This window comes from Chionomys nivalis, chromosome 7, assembly GCF_950005125.1.
Source record: "Chionomys nivalis chromosome 7, mChiNiv1.1, whole genome shotgun sequence".
NCBI lineage: Eukaryota > Metazoa > Chordata > Mammalia > Rodentia > Cricetidae > Chionomys > Chionomys nivalis.
Window position 1 is genome coordinate 59618508 of NC_080092.1, and position 17963 is coordinate 59636470.

Genomic DNA, 17963 nt, shown 5'->3' on the forward strand with positions numbered 1-17963 from the left:
GAAAAGAATCACCATTGGACTATTCTTAAAACCAAACTTCTACTGTGACTTGAGAAAATAAAGGGAGTGGCTGCCTACACCTCTCCTTGTAGTCTTCTTCTTCTTCTTCTTCTTCTTCTTCTTCTTCTTCTTCTTCTTCTTCTTCTTCTTCTTCTTCTTCTTCTTCTTCTTCTTCTTCTCCTTCTCCTTCTCCTCCTCCTCCTCCTCCTCCTCCTCCTCCTCCTCCTCCTCCTCCTCCTTCTCCTTCGAACAATAAATGCTGCATCTCTATAAAGACAGGAGTAACACAAGAGCCACGAAGGTGGAGCTTTTGGCGGTAGAGCTAACAGCTTGCTTCTTGAATATTTTATGAGCCCTAGGTATTAGGATGAGGCTTCTGAAGCAGGAACACAGAGATCTAGGAACAAAAGAGCAGGGATGAGAGAACAGACTGTGAAATTGCTGAAAAACGTGAAAGGCTCCTAATGTTGAACTCGGGAGTGGATTGGTGCTGCAGAGTGCTCCTAGTGAGGGCTCTAAAAGTATAATGATTTATTGATTGGATCTGTGCTAATGATGTGCCCTGATTATGCATAGATAAATAAGAGGGCTGATTTATGAGGGCCCGATTGGATCTTTCAGATATATTTGGTCCACGTCTACATATTGAAAATAAATGAAGGTAATTATCTGGGTATTCCAGGGGCGGAATCTTCCCACACTGGTTTGGAGACAGTGTAGTGTTTTAGGTAAAGAGAAACAGAGGGGTGCTGGTAGGGGGATGGAGTGGGATTACAGAGAAGAAACAGGGAAAAGAAAAAGTTCTGTTAACAAATAACCCCTGCTTCCTAAGAGGAAGGAAAAAAGATTTCTGGGTGTTGCTAGATAGCCATGTTTTCTTTTTTAAAAATGAAGAAAAAGAGACATTATAAGAAACTGTCTTGTTAAAGCAACTACACAAGGAGTGTGTGTAAGGAAATCGGGCTTTTCATACAGACAGGTTTAAAAAGCCTCAGAGAAGAGAGACATGTAAAGAGAAGCAATGTTATCCACTGGTACCATCACTGCCTTTCAGACAGCAGCCCTGAGAAGCTTGCAGGTTCATTGAACAGGGCGTTTGTCTCCCGATAAAGACTCATCTTTATTTCTTTCAGGATATAAAACTTGCATTTAAGTCAATGCAGAGAAGCATTCTGCCTTTAAACATGCGCAAGTGGGGAGAGCCCATTTAATGAAACAGCATTATTTCGTTTTCAAAGAATGATCCTGGCAGTAGCTGTGAGTTAAGATTCTGTATTCTTTCCCTCAATTATAATTATAGCTGAGTCTGAAAAGAAGCATGCCTATTACTGTCATATGTATTCTTCTGACAGGTGTTGTGGGACTGTAATTTGATGAAGCGACTCAAAATACAGACTCCCTTCCAAACATAATTCCGGTCATCAACACGTGAGGTTCGGGACAAGTCCTCCAAGAAGCCTTTACAAATATCTTGAGCACCCCTAATATTCTAGCACAATCCACTCTTGGGAATATGAGGAAGAGCTGGCTTTCAGGGCTTGTATCCAAGGTTAAGTAAGGTTGACAAGGGAAAGAAGGCTTTGGGTAAGGCCAACTGGGTGGGGTCGGATCACGATGCCCGCACCCAGTAGGACACCGAGTCCCGCTGGCGACCGGCAGAGGGCCCAAAGACACCGAGCGGGGGTTGCGCTGGCTTCCACCGCGCAGGCGCACTCGTCGCTCGCGCTGTCTCGAGTTGGCATCCGCCCGGAAGGCGGGTGAGCCCCGCTGCGTGGGCCCAGGGCGGGGACTCGGGCGGCGTGGGCGGGCTGGGGATTACCGAGGCTGTCTACAGGGCCGGGATCTGCGGAAGCCCTGCGGGCGATCTGCGGGTGCTCCGGGTTTCCCCGAGAGCCGGCGGCACTTGTCGCAGGCCTAGTCCCGGCGCCGTGGAGGAGCGTGGGAGGCCGGGATGCGGGCTGGGAGGATACAGGGAGCTAGGTCTCCGCCATGTGCTGCTGGCATCCGCACTCGAATGGAGCAGCTTCGATATTTGATTTTCAAAGAGGAGACGCGCCCCTCTTCTCTCAGTCGGTCTGTGAGAACACCTTGTTATCAGGAGTAACTGGGATCATTTTGGTTTCTGCAATATTTAGCCCAGGCTGGCCTTGAATTCGTAATCCTCCTGCCTCAGCCTCCCACGTATACTGGGATTATCGGCCAGAGCCCATTTAAAATGCACACGTTTAAGAACCTTTAGATGCGCAGTTGGCAGTTGTACATCTATCACCACTGTGGATTTTAGAAGATTGTGCCTAAAAAACAACAACAGCAAAAACCCTGTCTCGAAAAAACAAACAAAAAAACCAGGCTCCGTTTTCAGGCAACGCCCTTCCCCAGTCCCTTTCCTTTTTTTCTGCGCTAGGCAACCACTTCTCCGCTTTCCATAGATTTGCCAAATTATGAACATTTCATAGAATGTTCAGAATCAATCATACGTTATGTAGCCCCCTGTTATTGGTTTCCTGCATCTCGCACGCCTACTTCAAGGTTCACACGCGGTAGCATAAATCAGCACTTCATTCTTTTTATTATAGAATGTTTTTCCAAGGTCTGCCTGGATCAGGTTTTATCTCGCCATTCTTCCTGTAATGGCTCTTGGGACTCATTTGAAGTCTTAACTATCACATGCCTGTCCTCTGGGTATAAGGTGTGTGTGTGTGGGGGGGGACCGACGAAAAAGAAGGCTAAAGTGTGAGATGTCCTTGGGTGGCGCATGAGAATTGGCGAGAAAGGAAGGGGCTGCTTAATTACCTGCTAATCAGGAGTTAGGAACAGCCCTGTGGTAAAAGATTGCCTGGCGTGGTCAGCCCCCAGGATTCATCTCCAAAATTCTCACCTCCAACAGGGATGAGCAGAGAGCTGGACCCTGAGCTTGTGCCAGTGGGAATGAGGGGAGGCTGGGCTGACCTTCGTTCTGTGGTAGAGGGCTAGGGGAGGCAGGCTGGCTGGCAGAACATAAATATGCCAGATGGAGCCCTGGGGTGGGCGGGGGCAGGGAGCACACCATTCCTATTTTTCAACTTTCCTCCATCAAGAAGATTAATTGCATATTTTAAAAAATGGCTGGTGCAGGCTTAATTTAGCTTTTATCAGTGCTCAATCGGGCATGATTTCGGGTTATTTTCTGCAGTTCCATTATCTTTTTAAATGTATGACTCTTTTTCGAATTATTTTTAGATGCCCTGTGGTAGGACACAGGTTAGGGAAAGGGCAGTGAGCTTACAAGGGCTGGGTCCTTTCTTCTTCGCCTGTGCCAGCAGTACCACTTGGCACCCAGGAAGTCCCCTTGTGCCACCGCCCCCCTTTCCTTTAATAGATCGTGGTCTTTTTTGAGTTTTGTAAATTGGTTTTGTTTTAAGACAGGATCTTGGATAGCCCAGGCTGGCCTCGAGCCTGCTATATCACCCGGGGCTGGACCTTGAACTCCCAAGTCTCTTGCCTCTACCTCCTGAGAACTGGATTACAGGGATTTGCCACCAGGTCCATTCGTTTTTTGTAAATCGTGTGTGATGTCACACTCAGAGGTCAGAGGACTGCCTTTGGGAACTGGTTCTCTCCTGCCACCTTGTGGGATCCAGGGTTTTGAACTCAGGTTGTAAGGCCTGTGTCTAAGTCATCCTACCACTCAGTGAGGTTTTCTCGTTTGTTTGTTTTGTGTAGCCCTGGCTGTCCTGCAACCCAATCTCTAGACCAGGCTAGCTTTGAACTCACAGAGCCCTACCTGGCTCTGCCTCCCCAGTGCTGGGGTTAAAGGCGTGCACCACTAATGCCCAGCTTAAGATTTGTTTTCAAAGTATTCCTTTCTTTTTCCCTGTGTAACTGACATTAGTCTGAAATTTTTTCAGTCTCTGTGAGAGAGGGTGTTGTAAGGCACGTGTGTTCCAGAAAGGCAGGGAGAGCAATGATTTGCAGCTGAGTTGTGAATTAATAGTCCAGACAAGTGTGTGTGTCAGTGACCAAGCCCGCTCTTGCATAAGCCCAGGAGAGTTCTTTATGGGTGGGGACCTTGGTCATGATCTGGCCAGCACTTTTTTCTTTTTTAGTTCTGGGGACTGAATTCAGGGCTTTGCACACGCTAGGCAGTTCACTGGGTTACCCTCCAGCCTTCTGTAATGTTCTTAGGCATACACATTTAGCAGATGGCAAGGAGGCAAGTAAGATTGTGGCTTCAGAATCAAATAGGCTTAGGGTTAGTTCCCTTCCCGACTGCACAGCTATGTGGCCACTGACAAACCATAGCTTTGCTGAGCCTTGGTTTTCTTATCTATAAAATGGGGGCAACAATACCTACCCTCTAGCATTGCTGTGCTTAATGAGGTAGTATGTGGAAAGCTGTCACAATTGCTAGGGACTAATTAGCCTCTTCGTGGGAAGGTGATCAAATACGACAGCAGCTTTTCAGAAGATTCTGGATAAGCAGGTCTTTTCAGTGGTTTCCTGAAGATTGCAAACTCAGCTGCTTGGAGAGACATTGCATGGATGAGCTGTGCTGATGGCAGACCAGACCAATTCTCTTTGTCCGGGTGTGTGATTGTTCCGTGCTTTCATTGTATCCAGATGACTTAATTAACAGTCAGGCACCCCAAAGACTGTGCGACCGACTGTGATTGTCTAAGACAGTGCAAGATGGGGAGACAGACTTAGTAACAGTTCATGGGGAAAGGTGCTTTGAAGTGGATGCCAGGGTCCTAGGGTCTGAGCAGAGAATGCAGTCTGGGCTGCATTCCTTGAATTCTCAGGTCATAGGGAGTTGACAGGGTCATTGCTCATGGAACGGGTCAGAACAGTCAACCTGCTGTTTCTCACACGGGCCGTGTGCTTGAGAGTGGAGGGGCGAGGGGGAAAGATGTGGAAGCATCAGAAGAACAGAGTGGAGCAGGAGCTTGGGGAGATGGCAATGTCTTCCACCCTGTGCTGGAAAGAGGATGACAAAGGGACCTCGAGAGTTGGATGTGGGTGGTGGACTCGCTGGATCAGAACAGAGCTCAGACCTCAAGTAGAAACGCTCTTAACATTTGTGTCTCTTCTTAGTATGCCCCTTCTCTCTGCGGACTGGCTTTTGTTGAACAGTTTGGGAATGGCTGCAGAGCCTGTAACGTATTTCTTCTTGAAACTTGCTCCTGCATCATCTGTGACAAGCGTGAACTACACAACCACAGTATCAAGCAATTCTCATAACACTGGGAGAGCCTCGTACCAGCTCGACAGTGTCAGCTGGTACACAGCTGCGGAAGGTTTTGGTGGGAGGTTGATAAAACACGAACCTCCCTTGGAGAATGCCTGGCAGGGCTGTCCTTGCACACAGATGCTGGAAGTCAGGGCTAGAGCGAAGCGCGGTGGTCGCCACAGGTTTCCTCCTGAGCATGGTTCATGGAGGTGTGGGGTGTTCTGTGTTCGTGAGGGCCTCCAGGAGGTGCCGGACCCAGAGCTGAGCGTGGAAGCGTGAGGCCAGCTATCGGATGCCACAGGGGCATTGCAGGCAGAGGGAAGAGGATTGTCAACAAGTGGTTGTGGACGTCTGCTAGGAGAGCTCTCATTGTGTGTCAGCTTGAATGGATGCAAGTGTTATTCTGGGTGTCTCTGGGAGAGTGTTTTTAGGTTTAAATTAGTAGACTGAGTCAAGCTGACTGTCTTCATTCATGTAAATGGGCCCCATTCAGTCTTTTTAAAAACATGTATTTAGGCTGGGCCTGGTGGCGCACACCTTTAAATCCCAGTGCTCAGGAGGCAGAGGGAGGTGGAGCTCTGTGAATCCCAGTCATCCTGGTGAGCCACACCTCCAGTCTCATTTAGTCCCCTAAAGGCCTGACCACTATAGGATATTGTAAAAGAATTTAGGAAACCAAATGGATTTGTTTACAGTTGAAGCCACGTTCTCTCTACCTGTTCTCTACCTGTGCCTGTGGCAGTCTTATGGTTAGAGATGTGGGTCAGAAGATGTGGAGTTCCCTGCCGCACAGCTCAGTGGTCCTGGGTGGTCCTTGGCCTCAGTGGCTGCTCTGTACTATCTGGAGGGCATTACATGTTTACAAGTTAACTGTTGTAGACTGAGTAGCCTGAGCCTTTCCTACATAGGAAAGAATTCTCTTGGAGCCATTTGAACCAGGACAGACTCTTCCTGGTTTCCTGGCAACTTTCCCTCTTAGGGTTAGAGTCAAGCTTTGCAGATTTGGGGCTTGCCAGCTTCCAGAATTACATGACACATTCCTTGTAACACATGCATATACTCACTCAGTGTGGTAGTTTGAATATAATTGGCCCTATAAGCTTATAGGGAGTGACACTATTAGGAGGTGTGGCCTTGTTGGAGGAAGTGTGTCACTGTGGGGGTGGGCTTTGAGGTCTCCTATGCCCAAGCTACACTTAGTGAGACAGTTCACTTCCTGTTGACTATGACATCAAGATGTAGCTCCTTTTCCACTCTCAGTTCCTTCTCCAGCTCCATGTCCTGCCATGATGATAATGGACTAAACCTCTGTACTGTAAGTCACCAAATTAAATGTTTTCCTTTATAAGAGTTACCATGGTCCTGGTGGCTCTTCACAACAATACACAGACACCCCCACATACTCACACCCCACACACTCACACACCCCACACATGCACACACTCACACATACTCTCGAACACACACACAAACACACATACACACACAGTCACCCCCTTACACACACACTCACCTTCTAAAGGTTCTGCTTCTCCAAGGACCAAGACTAATACGTCTGTTTCATGTCAAGCCCTCTGTCGCCTGTCATGGTGTGGAGACCATCCCTAGACACAGCTGCCCCAAGCTGCCCCATTTAGCACTCATTTTGCCTGAACCTGGCTTGAGGGATGGGCGAGGCAGACACAGGACTCCCTGCCATGGGAAGGAACCTGGGTGTGTTCTGCAGGCCGGCACCATCCCTGCTCAGTCCCACTCTCACTGTTTCTGCCAGCTCCTCATTTTGATCGCATCTTGATTTGCTTGGTACATTTCTGTGCCCATTCCTTAAAACAACAGCAAAACCAAAACTGTTTTAAACATAATATCTACGAAATTGAATTTTTTCTTACTTATGTAGGTAAATATTACATCATTATGATGAAAAGATGTCCATTCGTAGGCTGCTTAAAATAAATTCAAGTAGCTGTTCCCCATTTTGAGGAAAGTTGCCAGAATGACATGTTCTGAGAATGAATACTGGGGGTTTGGAGGGCACTGGGTACCCTGAGATCCATGTTTCAGGTTCAGTCAGGCTGTGGGGTGGAGAACAGATAGGGAAATGGGGTGAGGGCAAGGAGGTCAGCTCTAGACTGTGGCAGCTGAGACAGAACGGATCTGAACTAGAAGGGGTCATAAATCTAAGAGGCACAGAGAGGTGGAATTCAATGGGATTTCAAGCCAGGGGCTCAGGGATCGAAGGAAAGGGAGTAGCTGGGTTGCAGGTGGTGATCTTAGTGTGGTTGCCTGGGAGATGGAGCTCTAACCAAGGCCCAGGGCTGGACTGTGAGGCTAAGGTCAAGTCCGAAGGGCACAGTGAGAGAAGAGAGCATTCCCAGGGTCAGAGGGCTTGACTGTAGCTGTGCTAATGGAGCTGGGAGGTTCATGGCCCCCTTAATAATAGTAAACCCACACTTTAAATTAAATTAAAACATTTTTAGTTCAGCTCCTCTCAGTGGACCCACACATGCATTCTCTACTTGTTATTACTGAGAATGACTAAGTAATATAATTGAGCTGAAAATAATCTTCCGCCCATACTTGCTGGGTTGGTTACTAAGTATTGCTTGGGTTTTAAAGCAGCAAAGCCAAGTTGTTCTCTTTCCAAATGTTAAGTTTGAGGATGCAGATGGTAACCATCTGTTCTGGACTAGCATTTTACAATATTTGATTAGCACTTTATATAGTCTGGGGAAGCCTGCCAGCCGAGCTGCCTGTCGTGTTGGGACTGCAGTGTGTCCTCTGTGCTTGCCCTTCAGGGTCCTGCCCATGACAGCTTATGGGGTTCCCCTTTGCTGTCCAGGCCAAAGCAGGGCTAGTGAGAAGGGTGACAGCAGGGACTTGAAGAGCCTGTCCTGCTTAGACATCCTTACCGCCGGAACTGTTGAAGTGGGTTATAGAGTTTTATTTTTTGAGACCTGCCTGTAGCCCAGGTTGTCTAAAACTCACTGAGGATGACCTTGACCTTGTGATTTTGCTGCCTCCATCTTCATAGTGCTGGGATCAGAGGCCTGTACCATCATGCCTTCTGTTTGTAGTGTGGGAGACTGAGCCCCGAACTTCCTTCAGCTAGGCAGGTGCTCTGCCAACTGAGCCACACCCCCAACCCTTGGAAGTAGAAGTGGGGAGTCAAGATCTATGGGAATTCTTTGGGTCAAAGGTAACATACTACCATTCCAGGCTGGTTTGGTAATCGGAGTGAATGATCCAGCTATTGAGAGTTCTGGGGTCTAGGCTTTTTATGAGTAAAACGTTCTAAGGCTTAAATGAGGTCTTTGGACTTTGTTCTGGTAAGTTCTAGCTCTGCCTTCTGCTTGGAGTCAAGAGGAGGCAAGATGGCATCCCTTGAAGACTTTGAGTCTAGTTGAGGAGGGGTCTTTTCCAATCCCAGTCCCCGCGCATGTGTGAATCCTGGAGTTTAGTTGGGGAGGGCGTCTTTTCCAATCCCAGTCCCCGCGCGTGTGTGAATCCTGGAGTTTAGTTGAGGAGGGCGTCTTTTCCAGTCCCAGTCCCCGCGCGTGTGTGAATCCTGGAGTTTAGTTGGGGAGGGCGTCTTTTCCAGTCCCAGTCCCCGCGCGTGTGTGAATCCTGGAGTTTAGTTGGGGAGGGCGTCTTTTCCAGTCCCATCCCTGCCTGTGTGAGAATCCTGGAGTCTGGTTGGCCAGGCAGGTTGAACCTGTGTGCACCCTGAGTTCTGCAAAACTGGCATTTACTAGGAGGGAGAATGTATCGTGGGGGCAGACCACTCCAGTGGCAGAGCACGAGCCGGAAGAGACGTGAGGAAATGGCTAATTTAGCTGGGGAGACAAGCATGTATTTTTCAGAAAGACATGCTTGAAATAGAACGTAGTTGCCTCTGAACTCAGCCTGTCACGGTTCCCTTTTATTGTCGGGGTATCCGACGGAGCTAGAGTCTGGGGCGTTCTCCTATGCCCTTGCTTCTTTAAAACTAACACCTGTCACCCAGTCTTCTACCTTTGACTATTCCTCTGGCACACGGGGAGCACCCTCACCCCAAGCCTGTACTGAAGAGATAATGGGTCAATTGGTTCAGTTCATCCAGTGTGAAGCCTGCTGAGGGCCAGGCACAGTGCCGAGGCTTGGCACAGCCCAGCGGTGAGAGACTCCTGCATGGCATCAGCGAGTCACTCCCTCCCAGGAGGACAGTCAGAAAGAGGTTCCCAGAGGGAGAAGGTTCCGCCGAGGGTCTGGGAAGGCGGCACTGCCATGCGGAGCTGTAGAGAACTGATGTCCTTGGTAGTCTGGAACTTCTGGGAAGAATTCCTGGGGCTGACATGGATGCATCTGGAATAGTGGGTCAGAGCTCACTTGATCCCAAGTGTGGGAGGAATGGAATAACATGGGGTGTCAGGTCGGGTATTATGACACACACACTACACACACACACACACACACATATAAAGAAGAAGTTCATATTGACTCATGGGATCTTTTGGAAGAACATGTGATAGAATGGTTAAGAGATCATACTATTCTTCCAGAGGACCCGAGTTCAGTTTCCAGAATCCTCATCAGGCCGCTCAACACTGCCTGTAGTTCCAGCTCCAGGAAATCTGAAGACTCCTGGTCTTGCCAGTGCGTCTGACTTTGGGACAATACTTTGATTAGCAGCTTTGGTCCTTTGGGCTTCCCGCCCTCCGCCTGATGCCCCCACTAGGATATATGTGCTGTCGGCAGCCTTGGTCGCTGCCTGGTGTTTTCTGCCCATTTCCTCTGTCCCCCTCCCACCTGATCTAGAAGACTGTAGGTTGAGGTGGCATATCTCCCTCCACACTTGCATGGGGTGCTTGTGGGCCAGGGTATAGGCTTCTGGGATTGGGCCACTAGGGGGCCTAGCCTCTGTGCAGATGGGTCACAGAGGGCTGGGATGGGAGGCCAGGTTCTCTATGGAGCTGGCCTGATATCTACGAAAGTGGTGTTCTGTGTTTTTCAGGGCCGGGACTCACAGATGGCCCCACTGCCGGGGGCAGAGCTTGTCCAGACATCGCTGCAGCTGTACCGTTACTTGTTGCGTTGCTGCCGGCAGCTGCCAACCAAGGGCATCCAGGAGCACTACAAGCATGCTGTCAGGCAGGTGGGAGCAGGGCTGGGGGGCAGAGGCCCAGCTGCCACGGAGCGGGCCTAGAAGTTCTATAAGAGGCATTGCAAAAGTGGGCAGCTGGCCTCTGGCTTCCGTCTGTGGCATAGTGACTGTGTCAGCTGGCATCTCAGCGCTGTGCTGAGCCCTGAAGGAGACAGCTCAGAGGATATGAAAATAGACTGGGTAGAGGTGGGCGAGGGAGCGCAGTTGACAAAGTGCTTGCCATGCTAGCACGAGAACCAGAGCCCAACACCCAGAGAAGGCTGGGCGGTGGCCTGCACTTGTAATCCCAGCGCTGGGGAGGCAGAGACAGGAGGATTGCGAGCCCCAGGTCCCAGTAAGAAGACCTATCTTTTTTTTTTTTTTTAAGTTTTTCAAGACAGGGTTTCTCTGTGGCTTTGGAGCCTGTCCTGGAACTAGCTCTTGTAGACCAGGCTGGCCTAGAACTCACAGAGATCCGCCTGCCTCTGCCTTCCGAGTGCTGGGATTAAAGGCGTGCGCCACCACTGCCTGGCAAGAAGATCTATCTTAAATAACAATAAATAAAAGCAAAACAAAGTTTTCTGAACCACCAGGAAAGGCAAGCAGCTCTAGATTAACAGTAACTGAAGCGATGTCATCGGTAAACCAAAGGCGATGCCAGACCCTGCACTAGAGAAACAGGTAGCAGACGGGAACTAGAGTGCAGGCCGTGGATTAGGGAATAGCTACATTGATGCTAATTTTCTGAGTTTGGTTGCTGTCCCTTTGTTAGGAAACTCAGTGAGGTTTGCAGGGGATACGGGCACAGTGCCTGCAGCTTCTTTAGATGTTTCTATACGAGAAGGGCGATAACGCCAGCGCGGGAGAGTGTTAACTGGGAAGTCTGGTCGGCAGTCCTTTGCATTTTATACTCCCTTCGTATAAGAACTCACTTCCAGGGCTTGGGAGATGGCCAAGGGGGTAAGAGCACTGGCAGCTCTTCCACAGGGTTCAGGATCTAGTCTTTGCACCCATGGAGCAGCTCCAGGGATCCAGTGCCCTCTCCTGGCCTCTGCAGGTACTGCAGTCATGTGGTGCAGGACATACAAGGAAAAACACCCATACCACAAACAAAATAATAAAAAATGTAAACCCCATACAGATATGGGAAAGAAAAACAACTGAGATGCGGGGGTGGCACACGTCTTTAATCCCAGCACTCAAGAGGCAGAGGCAGAAGGATTTCTCCTAGGTCAAGGCCATCTTGGTCCACATAGTGAGTTCCAGGCCAGCCAGGGCTACATAGTGAGATCCCATCTTAAAAAGAGAAACAGTGGTAGCAATAGAAGGCTGTGGGAAACAGAAAGGAGTTAGCTTTGGGGGAGTCAGGGAAGACGTCCTGGAGGTGGCCCAGAGTGGGCTCCTGGCATGAGTAGGTGAATGTGGGGTTGGGAACACAGGAAAGGGAGGGAGAAGTCTATTCTCTTGGAAGACCCCTGAGGTTCACCACACCAGCGAACCCAGATCGCAGGTCACTGGTCACAAGCCTGGTTGAATTTCCCCAGACTGTTGTCCCCCATGCCTCCCTTTCCTTCTCTGTTGCTTCCCCAGCACCAACACCTGGTGTGTGTGTGTGTGTGTGTGTGTGTGTGTGTGTGTGTGTGTGTGTGTGGCGGGGGAGGGGGGCAGGCCAGTACCTGCCCAGCACACTTTGATCAAAGCAGTTTCCTTTGCTGAACAAATCAGACCAGAGATTGGCAGCTCCCCTGATCAGCTGCCCGATAACTTGTGGGCCTCCTTTTTATCCTCCCTGCTGGCTGCGCGACCATTTTTACTGTCAAGTAGACTAGCACTCAAACGCTGCTATCTAAGAGCAGCAGGGTCAGCTCTCCAAGCCTCATCGTGTCATCTCCAGGTAAGCAGGACGAGCACACTCAGCAGGGCTGAGAGGTGACCATACCCCACAGCGTCTTGGGACTGTGTGCTGAACTTACCAACCTTGTGAATTTCGCTTGGTCGTGTTCTTTTATGTGAACCTTACAGGGTTTCCGGGTTCACTCAGATGAAGACAACCCTGAGAGAATCCTGCAGATTATCAAAAGAGCCATTGAAGATGCCGACTGGATCATGAACAAGGTCGGTCAGTGCTTGCTTGGCTCGGGGATGCTGTAACCTTCTTAGCCACTAGGGGACGCCTGTGCATCACAGTTGGAAACAGGCTGCCCACGCCACCTGTTCCCCAGGTGTGTGGGGGAGGGGGATGCTCTTATATGGTTGCAGTCTTTTTCGGCACCCTGGAAGGCCGTATCACTGAGTGGACTGTCATGGGCACAGGAGCGCAGGTTTCCCTGGAAGGACAGCTCTACTGCCTGCTGTGCCATAGCTGGATCCGGCTCGGAGGGAAGCTGCCCGAGTTCTCGTACCGTGATAAAACACTGACAGAGGCCACCTAGGGCAGGAAAGCGTTTGTTTGGCTTCCAGGATATCGTCCTTCACCAAGGGAAGCTGAGGCAGGAACAGAAGCAGACACCACAGAGGAAGGCTGCTAACTGGCTTGCTTCCTATGGCTTTCTCAGCTAACTCTTACACACCCCAGGGCCAACTGCCCAGCAACGGCACTGCCCACAGTAGGTTGGGTTCTCCTACACTAACCGTTTATCAAGAAAATGCCCCGCAGACACAGGCCAATCAGATGTGAGCAATTCCTAAAGTGAGGGTGCCTTGTCCCAGGTGAGTCAAGTGTATGTGAAGCTGACAAAAGCTAGGCTGTGTCTAGGACTTCCACCTAGCTCTGATGTGGGGAGCTGGAGTGGAGCTCCACCCGGACTCCAGGTGGGGAAGACGGTCAGAAATGTAGAGAGTTGGAGTGGAGCTCCAGAGTCTTGTCCTCCTAATCCAGATGCTCCAGATGTGGGGTTTAAAATCCATTTGGAAAACTCAGATTGGGCATTCAGCTCAGTGGTAGATGCTTGCCTACTGCACAAGGTACTGGGCATATCCTGACAGGAAAAACAAACAAACAAACAAACAAACAAAAAAACCCACACACAGAAAAAGAAAACCCTGTTTTCTTTTGAGGGCCTCCTCTGCCAGGGAATTTTCTCCCACAGACAAGACTCAGCTTAAGGACAGACCTTGGTGAGTGCCATGCTTAGTTCCAACACCTCCAGCCTCTCAGTCTCTCTCCCTTAAGCCCCTCACCTTTTCCACTAGAGAAGAAGGGGTTGGGCATCAACCAGAGATGTGACAGTGGAGGGCCTCCCCATGGATTCTACCACCTTCCAGAAACCCCTGCGGGGAGGTGGGGACACCATGTGACATGACCAGAGTCCTCCTCTACTCTCTTGCAGTATAAAAAGCAAAACTGAGAATCTGGATCTCGCAGCTTGACTATCCTGGGGACATTTGGAACTGAGAAGCACCTCTGCGTTTGGAGCTCAGCAGCAGCAGCAGTTCTAGAATATTCATTGACCTTGTTGGCTGAAAGCAAGAACTTATAACTGGCATTTGGTCAGGTGGCTCTTGTCACCGCAGCCATGTTTCCAGCATCTTTTATGTCTGCTCTTCTGGCCCAGAATGATATTCAGTTTGGGGAGAACTTGGTGGTTTTTTGCTTCTTCTCTGTGTTTCTCATTTTTGTCTATCTGTTCTTTTACGCTGCTCTGAAGGCAGTTAATTTATTCTGGAGGTCCCTGCACCGTTCTCCGAGCCCCAGAGCAGATGTCCCCTCAGACGACCACCCGTACACAAGAAATAGATCAGGCTTGAGACCCAGGCAGCTGTGGATCTGAATCCCAGCCAGCATCCACGGCTTTAGGTGCTGCCTGGGTGAGCCTGGCTGAGGGGCCAATGATGTGTTGATTGTGTGCCATGCACTGACTTTGTGTGCAGGGATGAAGGAAGCCGCTGAGCTGCCCTTCCCCAGCTCCAGCTCTGTCTCCCATAGCCGCATCCTCTCTCAGTGACTGTTTGTCCTGTGCCATCTCAAGTGCCACCACCTCCAGCTGTGCTCTATGGTGTCTGGAAGTCTGCTAAGGAGCTGCTCCTCCTGTCACTGTCCCCTCCAACATGCTCCGAGCAGAAGTCCTGGCCCTCGAGGTGGTGAAACGTATACCACGTGAGACTGGGAAAAAATGCAAGCAGCCAGAGTAGATGCCAGCAGGTCCAGGCTTCTGTGACTCCACAGTGTGTCCTCACTGGCCCTCTCGGGCTTTGACCCCCAGGGGAGGAGACAAGGGAAGCAGGTCCAGGAAAAGAAGCTCAAGTGGGTGGAAGTTAGAGAAGCCACACTGGGAACTGGATATTCCTGGACATTCAGCCAGCGGGGTGAGCTGGTGCCTGTGTGTGTCCTTGCAGTTATATGAGTTGGAGTGACCTCTGTCCATGCAGAAGGGGTTGACAACACTGAAGTGCCTGTGCCAGTTTGTGAAAGCTCACGTTTCCTCCCCCTTCACTTTGTTTATCTTAGACAGGATCTCACTGTGGAGCCCTGGCAGGCCTTGAACTTTTGAACTTTCAGCAATCCTCCTGCCTTTGCTTCCCAACTGCTTAGATTATAGGTGTACCCCAACACCCAGTTTATTGTTTTTTATTATTTTTTATTATTTTGTTATTTTATTATTTTTTAAATATTTATTTATTTATTTATTATGTATACAATATTCTGTCTGTGTGTATGCCTGCAGGCCAGAAGAAGGCACCAGACCCCATTACACATGGTTGTGAGCTACCATGTGGTTGCTGGGAATTGAACTCAGGACCTTTGGAAGAGCAGGCAATGCTTTTAACCTCTGAGCCATCTCTCCAGCCCTGTTTTTTTACACTTATCTATTTGTATGTGTGTGTGCATGCATTCACATGTGTGGACATATGGGAACATTTATGTCATACACATGGAAGTCAGAAGACAATTTGCAAGAGTCCGTTTCCTTCTTCAGTTGTGGGTCTGAGAGAATGAACTCAGGTCATCAGGCTTGGTGGCAAATGCCTTTCTCTGCTGAGTCATCTTGATGACTTTTTCTTTTAAAAAGATTAATATATTTTATTTATGTGTGTATGCCTGCATAAGTTTATGTGTACCATGCATGTTCAGGTGCCCTCGGAAGCCAGAGGACATTGACTTTGTTGAGTTATAGACAGCTATGAGCTGCCTGATGTGGGTGCTGGGAACCAAACCTGGGTCTTCTGCAAGAGCAGTTGGCACTTTACTGCAGGGCCCCGTTATTTCTTCTTGACTGCTGGTCTCTGAACATGGATTGTTCCTTTGCTGCATGCTGTCAAACAGTGCTCAGGACTGAAGAAGTCAGACTTCCACGTGCCAGGAGGGATCATTCCTCAGACAGGACCAGGTGCTGGTCCCCTGCTGGACAACAGTGGCCACGGCCAGGTCTGCCCTCCCAGATGAGGGCAAGGCAAAGGGGTAAGAGCAGAGCTGAGTCACCTCTGTCCCCATTGCTGTTGTCCAACCCCTCTGAGCCCAAGGTCCAATCATCATCGTTGGTGATCATGGGAGCAGGGTGGCCATGTGTGTCACCATGCTTGGCCTTAGGTAGAAGGGGTTTTTTGTTTGTTTGTTTTGAGACAGGGTTTCTTGGTATAGCCTTGGCTGCCCTGGAACTCTCTCTGTAGGCCAGGCTGGCCTCAAACTCATAGAGGTGCCTGCTCTGCCTCCCAAGTGCTGGGATTAAAGGCGTGTGGCCACCACACTTGGCTTATGTAGAGGTTTTAATTGGAAAGAACAGGGCTTAGGAAACGGGAATAGCACTGATTTAGGGACCTGGGACTCCACTCACAGGGATCGCTTGAGGGATGTGTGGGTACCTTAATATAAGAGGACTTTCCTGTGTAGGATACAGATCAGTGTCCAGGTTATCCCTGAGACATGGCATCGTCCTGTATCTGGAGAGGTGTTCCCTTTTGATAAAATAAGGAATAAGGGACAGGCACATGTCGTTTATTGATAGCGAGGGAGAAAAACAAGTGAATCTCATGAGTGTGTCCCTGTCATTTTATCCCAGTCGTGTGTATGTGTGTGTGCCTGTGTTTGCGCCTGTGAGTGTGTGTGTGTGTGTGCACATGCACAAGGAGGGCAGAGGTTGATGTTGTCTTCCTCTGTTGCTCACCACTTTCTGATACAGGGTCTCTCACTGAACCTGAGAGCTCACTGGTTAGACTGGCTGCCAGCAAATTCCAGGGATCTAACTCATGACCCCTCCTGCCACACACACACATACACACACCACCACCACCCAGTAGTGGGGTTTTGGGTGTGTACCAGTGAGCCCAGCTTTTATGTGGGTGCTGGGGGATCTGAACTCAGGTCATAATGCTTGCATATCTGAGCCGTCTTCCCCCAGCCATTCCTTCTTGTTTTTTTTTTCTTTATGTGTATTCTGTCTGCATGCATGCCCGCAAGCCAGAAGAGGATACCAGATCTCATTACAGATGGTTTTGAGCCACCATGTGGTTGCCGGGAATTGAACTCAGGACCTTTGGAAGAACAGGCAGTGTTCTTAACCGCTGAGCCATCTCTCCAGCCCTCCTTCTTGTTCTTAAGAAAGCAGTGGCATGTGAAGGTCTGACTTCTGGGCCAGCTTCAGGGCTGCTTTGCAATTGCTGTCCCCACCTGATGGCTTGGGCACGAGATCCATGACACAGGCTGTGTCTGCAGTGGGTGGACCATGTGTCAACATCACTTTGATTTGAAGATGACAGTGTAGAGAATACCCCCTCTACAACATGTTAAATAACCCTATGGCTAAAGTTGAACCATGGTCAGTCCAGAAGCCAGGTACCAATGAAGCAGCATTTGGTGCAAGCCTTCCGTAGGTGCCTTTATCACCTCGTAATGGCTATTCTGCTTCTTTAATAGAAACTTCTACTTGTCCTGGATCTAAGTGTAGCAGCAGGCATTCAGGAGCACACACCCCTCCTTGTTCTGCTAATAAGAAATCAAATGCTCTTGTTTTTTGTTTCAGTACTGACCAAGGAGTTTAGTGACAGTGGGAAGCCAGCTAGTTCATCTCCGGTGTTTTTGAGGGTTTTAGTTAAGGATTTGAATGTGACCAAATGGTGAACAAAGCCACCCTATCAAGCAAGGTATGTCCTAGGGGCTGGCAAGATGGTGTAGCAGGTAAACGCACTTGCTGTGCAAGCCTGTTGACTTGAGTTTGAGCCCTTGATTCTGCGTTAAGGAGCAAAGAGAAAGCCAACTCCGTAAGGTTGTCCCCTGACCACATTCAAGCTCACATTCACACATCATGCACACACAGTAATAATGATAAAAACAAAACCAATAACTTAAAACATACATTATTATGGGGCTGAAACCATGGCTCAGTAGCTGAGCGCACCTACTGCTCTGGCATTGACCAGAGTTAGAGCCACATCTGGTGGCTCACAATTGCCTGTAATTCTAGCTCTGGGGGGATCTGGCACCTCTGACCTCTGCACACAATTCCACGCATGTGCACATATCCACATACAAACACATAATTTAAAAAATTATTTTAAAAAGGAGCTAGCTATGTAGCCATGGTTGTCCTGGAACTCGTTCTGTAGACCAGGTTCAAACTCAAGTGCTGGAATTAAAGGTATGAGCCACCACCATCCGGCAGGAATTAGTTTTCTAGCATGCTTATACTGGCGTGTACCAGT

The 17963-nt window shown here is 49.4% G+C and overlaps 1 protein-coding gene across 1 annotated transcript; it reads left to right on the forward strand.

Moving 5' to 3' along the window:
- The first annotated feature begins 1709 nt into the window (after nucleotides 1-1709).
- Lyrm9 (LYR motif containing 9) lies at nucleotides 1710-15049 on the forward strand. Its single transcript, XM_057775915.1, has 4 exons — nucleotides 1710-1757; nucleotides 10200-10340; nucleotides 12351-12443; nucleotides 13658-15049. The coding sequence occupies exons 2-4, from the start codon at nucleotides 10215-10217 to the stop codon at nucleotides 13673-13675; spliced, it is 237 nt and encodes a 78-aa protein (XP_057631898.1). The 5' UTR covers nucleotides 1710-1757; nucleotides 10200-10214; the 3' UTR covers nucleotides 13676-15049.
- Nucleotides 15050-17963: the final 2914 nt, after the last annotated feature.